The following is a 6,057-nucleotide window of genomic DNA, read 5'->3' on the forward strand; positions in this document are numbered from 1 at the left end:
GTAAGTATCATTTTTGCATTTATTCAAAGGGTGTTTAGACAAAGGCTCTGAAAGGTCGCTCTTCATATCTTAGCTGTGACTGTGCTGCGCGGTCCATGCAGGCCTGGCGATTTTTTTTGATATCTCTTGAAATGTTTTTGTCGTAGTGGGTTTGCCTCTCATTGAAGCTTTTAGTGTTTTAGTATGTCATGGTACGTGACCAGTTTATTAGTTAAAGTTCCAACTACAGCAACACTTTAAAAACTGGAGCCCTCACGCAAGGACTGGTTTGAAAAAAGTAGAGATTGGCAGCAAATAAAAAGTAATTTGTGACTTTAAACTTGAATCGGGCCCGCCGACGTTGTTTTTTTTTCAGGGGAGCATACGCCCTAGCTCCCATGGCAGTCGGCTTGAGAAGTTGTAACTTGAAAATTTTTCGGGGGACTTTTAGAGAACTGAAACCACCCTTTTTCATTGCAGCGCATGACATTGTAAGCTCCAGCGTTGCCATGAAAGACTACTTGGCATATCAGCGTCTTTGTGCGTCTTCATGTCCTTGGTCACATTGAGTACTGACATTAGAGGGCGTTGAATTCGACATGGAACTTAAAAAATTAGGTGAACACAGAAGCGAAGTGGCTTTACCCTCAAGTTAAAGTGACCCTTTATTAAGATCATGATGAAGAAAAAATGGCAGATCCCACGTACCGTAGAAATCAATGATAAGCAAAGCACGAATGAGGAAGGTTGATATGTTGTAATGATATCGGCACAACATTACGAGGCGGACCTAAGTTATGCCGTACATGACTTCAATGTCATGATTATCATGTTTGTGCCCAGTATTTGTATTCGCTTCCGATTCACGACACGTAATACCAAATTTCGTATATGTGAGGCTAGCGAAACAGCCGCGAGTGCATCATAAGCCTGGCATGTAGTCATGTTCCTACATTACAAGCATGTCATTATCATGTTTGCACCACTCATATGCCTTCGTCATTCATTGTCTTCATGTAGTAGCAAATTTGGTATATGTGAGGCTAGCGAAACGATCATGAGCGCACCATGTGCGTGACGTGTAGTCATGACTTACATGACACGCATGTCATGATCTTCATGTTAGGGTCTGTCGCTTGTGTTCACCATTCAATCATGCCATACCATACCAGTTTTGCAATATGCCATGTGAACCAAACTACCGCATGGGCAGCAAGGTCATGAGATGTGAACCATGACATTCATTTCATACATGTCACGGTTTTCATGTTATGACTAGTCGAATATCTTCTTCATACAGTCATGTTATGCCATACCAAGTTTGGCATCGATGTCATTATTGAAACGGCCAGGAAAGCTAAAAGCCGTAGGCGGATAGATAGATAGATAGATAGATAGATAGATAGATAGATAGATAGATAGATAGATAGATAGATAGATAGATAGATAGATAGATAGATAGATAGAGTAAAAGTCACCAAAGTTTGCTACGAAATGCTTCTCAATTAATGTGAAAGACGGGATGCTTGGGCATCTTATACGTGACACCGTATTTAGTTATGAACAATAGAATGTGTGCTAACGTTATTGGCATGAGCGCAAGGTGCCCGATATAAAACAGCAGTAATGCAGGCTTCAGTGCAGGCTTCATTACTTCAGTCGCAGTAATGCAAGCGACAAATTGAAGCCAGTGGCATACTTGAAGATCTGTATGGCTTAATCTACTGTGTCTTCTAAATTCCTTTCGGGGATTTTCTCTTCTTGAAAGTATACACGGACAACGTTTACAGCATCCACGTACTGAATACCGCCCGGTGAAAAAGCCACTGAAACGAAGGACTTGGATTTTCCCCTTGTTCTGGCAGGCACCCGATATCAACTGGCATACTTTCTGATCAGCTGCAAGAAAGCGTGGTAACTGGCTTGGTTGCGAACGAACACAGAGATGTCATATGCATAAGCGATGATGCTCATTGACCCATGGCTGTCATTGGAAAGCCCTGAATAGTAGGGCACGTTGCCACTTTCCTTTGGTTAGAGCATCTATAGAAGGAACAAAGAGCACAGGTGCGATTGGGCATCTCTGGCGAATACCTCTTTCAACAAGAAAGCTTGTTTTCTCGATTCATATGTGGGGTTTAACGTCCCAAAACCACCATATGATTATGAAAGACGCCGTAGTGGAGAGCTCTGGAGATTTCGACAACCTGGGGTTCTTTAACGTGCACCCAAATCTGAGCACACAAGTCTACAGCATTTTCGCCTCCATCGGAAATACAGCCGCCGCAGCCGGGATTCGATCCCGCGACCTGCGGTTCAGCAGCCGAGTACCTTAGCAACCAGACCACCGCGGCGGGGAAAGCTTGTTGTCTCCACGCCATTGATGAGCAGCCGTCTGCTCACGTTAACGATTAGTACCCTATGCAGAAGACGTACTGCTCAGTCATTTAGAACGTTTGGAGAACACCGAACATGGTTAGGAGAAGGTGTTCATAATTTACAGTACGAAGTGCCCTCCTATGGGAGAGCATAAATCTGTGTGTTTAGAAAAAATAACAGCATATCCACGGAGTGAATGATGGAGAGTGGGCCGAAGCATCCGTTCGTCCATTCGTTCTTGCTTCCGTACGTCCATGCGTCCATGTGTGTGACCGTCCGTGCGTCCCTTTGCCCGTCTGTGCGTGCGTCTGTTCGTGCGTCCGCACGTCCTTCTGTGCGTCCGTCCCTGCGTTCGTCCATGGATCTGCCCCTGCGTCCGTCCATGCGTCCATCCGTCGGTGCAGCCATCCGTGAGTCCGTCTATGCATCTGTCGGTGTGTCCGTTCGTCCATCTATTCAACACTCCAAGTAGCACCATCTCGCATCTTTTCATCATATATTCCTGATATAGAAGCACCGCCATCCAGCGGACATTCCAAGGACTAAACGAGAGGTGGCACATGCACACTTTCTTACGGCTTGCGCTTCGTGTCTACTTTACACCTTTACCACCTTGAGTTCATGGCATATACTGCTTCACTGTATTCATAGGACTGCGGCTCAACACTCGCTAAACCTTTCTAAAACCAGAGGTTACGCCCAGCGAGTATAACGTAGCAACGCTTTCTTGTCGGATAGTGCTCATTGTACACGCCAATGGCTGCTAATAGGGAATGAGAGACAGGAGAATTCAGCTTTTAGTTAACGCGCACGCTACGAATTTTTTATTGTTCAACAACGCACAGGAGAAATCTCCCACCGCCACCACCTTGCAGGTCAAAACGCAAGACTGGCCCCGCCACGGTGGTTTAGTGGCTAAGGTACTCGGCTGCTGACCCGCAGGTCGCGGGATCGAATCCCGGCTGTGGCGGCTGCCTTTCTGATAGAGGCAGAAATGTTGTAGGCCCGTGTACTCAGATTTGGGTACCCATTAGAGAACCCCAGGTGGTCGAAATTTCCGGAGCCCTCCACTACGGCGTCTCTCATTATTATATGGTGGTTTTGGGACGTTAAACCCTACAAATCAATCAAAACGCAAGGCTGGTTACACACTACTACTACGACTACGACTACGAGGGAGGAACGGGTGCCGCTATAAGGAGCTTCGCCCCTAAAGAGTTGTTAATGATTTAGAGTACGAGGTACTCTACTATGTGTCCTGTACCGATTCGGGATTCCGAGTGCAAATAAAGCCAACTCTGTGGGAGGTTGATCATAGGCATCTATCAATTTAGCAATGTGGGAAGGACAAGGTTCTTATTTAGCTTTGCTGAATTTGTCTGCTAAGCTAGCTGTTTCTCATCTTTAGACATATAAAACCATACTGGACAGCTTTCTTCAAGAAGTGAGGAGATTTTGTTAAAACATAGGTGCACAACAAAATATGAGTAGATTGTATACACATATTGGTATGGTAGCGCTAATAGGCATTGAGGAGGCAAGTTGAAAAGCTATCACGCTCTTGAAAAAGTGGCAGCATATCCTCGAAGTGAATGATGGAGAGTGCGGTGAAGCATCCGTCCGTTCATTCGTTATTGCTTCCGTCCGTCCATGCGTCCGTCTGTGTGACCGTCTATGCGTCCGTCCACCCGTCCGTGCGTGCGTCTGTTCGTGCGTCTGTCCCTGCATTCGTCCATACATCCACCCCTGCGTCCATTCGTGCGCCCATCCGTTCGTGCAGCCACCCGTGCGTCCGTCCATGCATCCGTCTGTGTGTCCGTTTGTTCATATATTCAACACTCAAGTACCACCATCTTGCATCCTTTATCATATATTCCTCTTATAGAAGCACCGCCACCCAGCGGACATTCCAAGGACTAAACGAGAGGTGGCACACGCACACTTTCTTACGGCTCGCGCTTCGTATCTACTTCCCACCTTTAACCACCTCGAGTTCATGGTATATAATAGTTCACTGTATTCATGGCACTGCGGCCCAGCGATCGCTAAACTTTTCTAAAACCAAGGAGGTTACGCCCAGCGAGTATAATGTAGTAACCCTTTCTTGTCAGATAGTGCTGAATGTACATGCCGATGGCTGCTAATGGGGAATTGGAGACAGGAGAATTCGGCTTTTAGTTAACGTGCACGCTGCGAATTTTTTATCGTTCAACAACGCACAGGAGAAATCTTCCACACCACCTTGCAGGTCAAAACGTAAGACATGTTACGCACTACTACGAGAAACGAACGGGTGCCGCTTTAAGGATCTTTGTTCCTAAAATTCTGTTGACGTAGGTCAAGAGTATTTGAGAATGTCTCATGCTCCCGTCCATCGGTGCCAGGTTGCTGTCGTGCCCAACGAAGCTATTCAGGGCGATCTCGGCCGATAGAGCTTTGAAGATCAGGAGGCGGTCAGCAATATTGCCTTCCGCGACAACTAGCTCTGCATGCCCCGAAAAAGATGGGCGCGGCGTGTTTTTGATTACCTGTCTGCAACATGCATTTGTACTCGGTGGGTGAGGCGCTTCTACCGCATCGAGAGCAAGTTCGGCCTCTTTCGCACCCTTCTCAGCGCCAACTCATCCACCGAGTGGGCAAAACAGGCACGGGAACGAGTGCGTAAAGATTTCCTAGTTCCGGTTATTTTATTTTTTAGTTTTTCGATTACTTTTGCAAGTCTCCAGTCAGGAGGCATCCAACTTTTTCTAAGTGAGTGATTAACAAACCCAAGGTCTTCAGGATAGATGTCGGATAACATTTTTAAGATTCCTAAAGCGACACCATCTGGTCCTGGAGCTGCGTTTGGCAGAAGACGAAAGACATGCGCATGTTCCTTACTTCATACTTACTTCAGCAAAATCATTCCCGTATGAAGTTTTTACCACCTTTATTTGTATTTGTGATGTAAATATCTTCTCTAATACTAATGCAATTTCAGCTAATATATCTTCAATTTTTTTTAGGAAAAATAGCTGCGTCTATACTTACGGGTGCTGCAATATCTTTACGATTACGGAGAAATCTGAAGAGAGTTTTCTTATTACTACTCTTAGATTACTATAACGTTTTTCTTCATAATCAACTTTCGCTAATGATACTTTTCTCTTAAACGTAGCTTTATCATACGAATAATTTTTCCAATTAGTAGGACATTGGTTGGCAAGGAGTTTTTTCCATGCAGCTTTCCGGCGTCTATTATCTACAGCGCATTCCGAATTCCACCAGGCTGATAGAGTTTCCTTCCGTGAAAGATATAGTGAACTGTTGTTTTTTTAATCATACGCTTTAGAGTTGAACGGAAGCCCATACTTTCCATTCTGGACAGGGAAGATAATGTTGACTGTAAATTTTTTCTGACTTGAAGTAGTCCACAACACTTTGCACCTGGTGGACTACCATCACTAATGGAATGATAATTTCTTACTTTCTACTTGTAAATTCATTTACGACATCCCTCTGCTCATTGTCGTTCCGTCTACTTAAAAAAAAGAGCAACCACCAGAAACAAGCTTGATTCCGATTATGTGTTTTAATGAAAGTGGCGTTGCGCTGCCGCACTCAAAGTCGCAGGTACAATGCACGCCGCACTTAAACTGAAAATTGAAACGAACGCATCTTAAGAAAGTCGATTTGAAGTGTTGTCGCACTCTAGAAAGA

General features: G+C 45.0%; 1 protein-coding gene across 1 annotated transcript in view; it reads right to left on the minus strand.

The window, feature by feature from the left end:
* LOC119172095 (BPTI/Kunitz domain-containing protein) overlaps positions 1 to 6,057 on the minus strand; it is a 39,754-nt gene that overhangs the window by 8,122 nt on the left and 25,575 nt on the right. Inside the window, exon 4 of the mRNA XM_037423086.2 lies at positions 5,127 to 5,196. Coding sequence (XP_037278983.2) covers positions 5,127 to 5,196 — 70 coding nt within the window. The remainder of the gene's footprint in view (positions 1 to 5,126; positions 5,197 to 6,057) is intronic.

The sequence above is a fragment of the Rhipicephalus microplus genome, chromosome 4 (genome assembly GCF_043290135.1).
Source record: "Rhipicephalus microplus isolate Deutch F79 chromosome 4, USDA_Rmic, whole genome shotgun sequence".
In the NCBI taxonomy this organism is placed as follows: domain Eukaryota; kingdom Metazoa; phylum Arthropoda; class Arachnida; order Ixodida; family Ixodidae; genus Rhipicephalus; species Rhipicephalus microplus.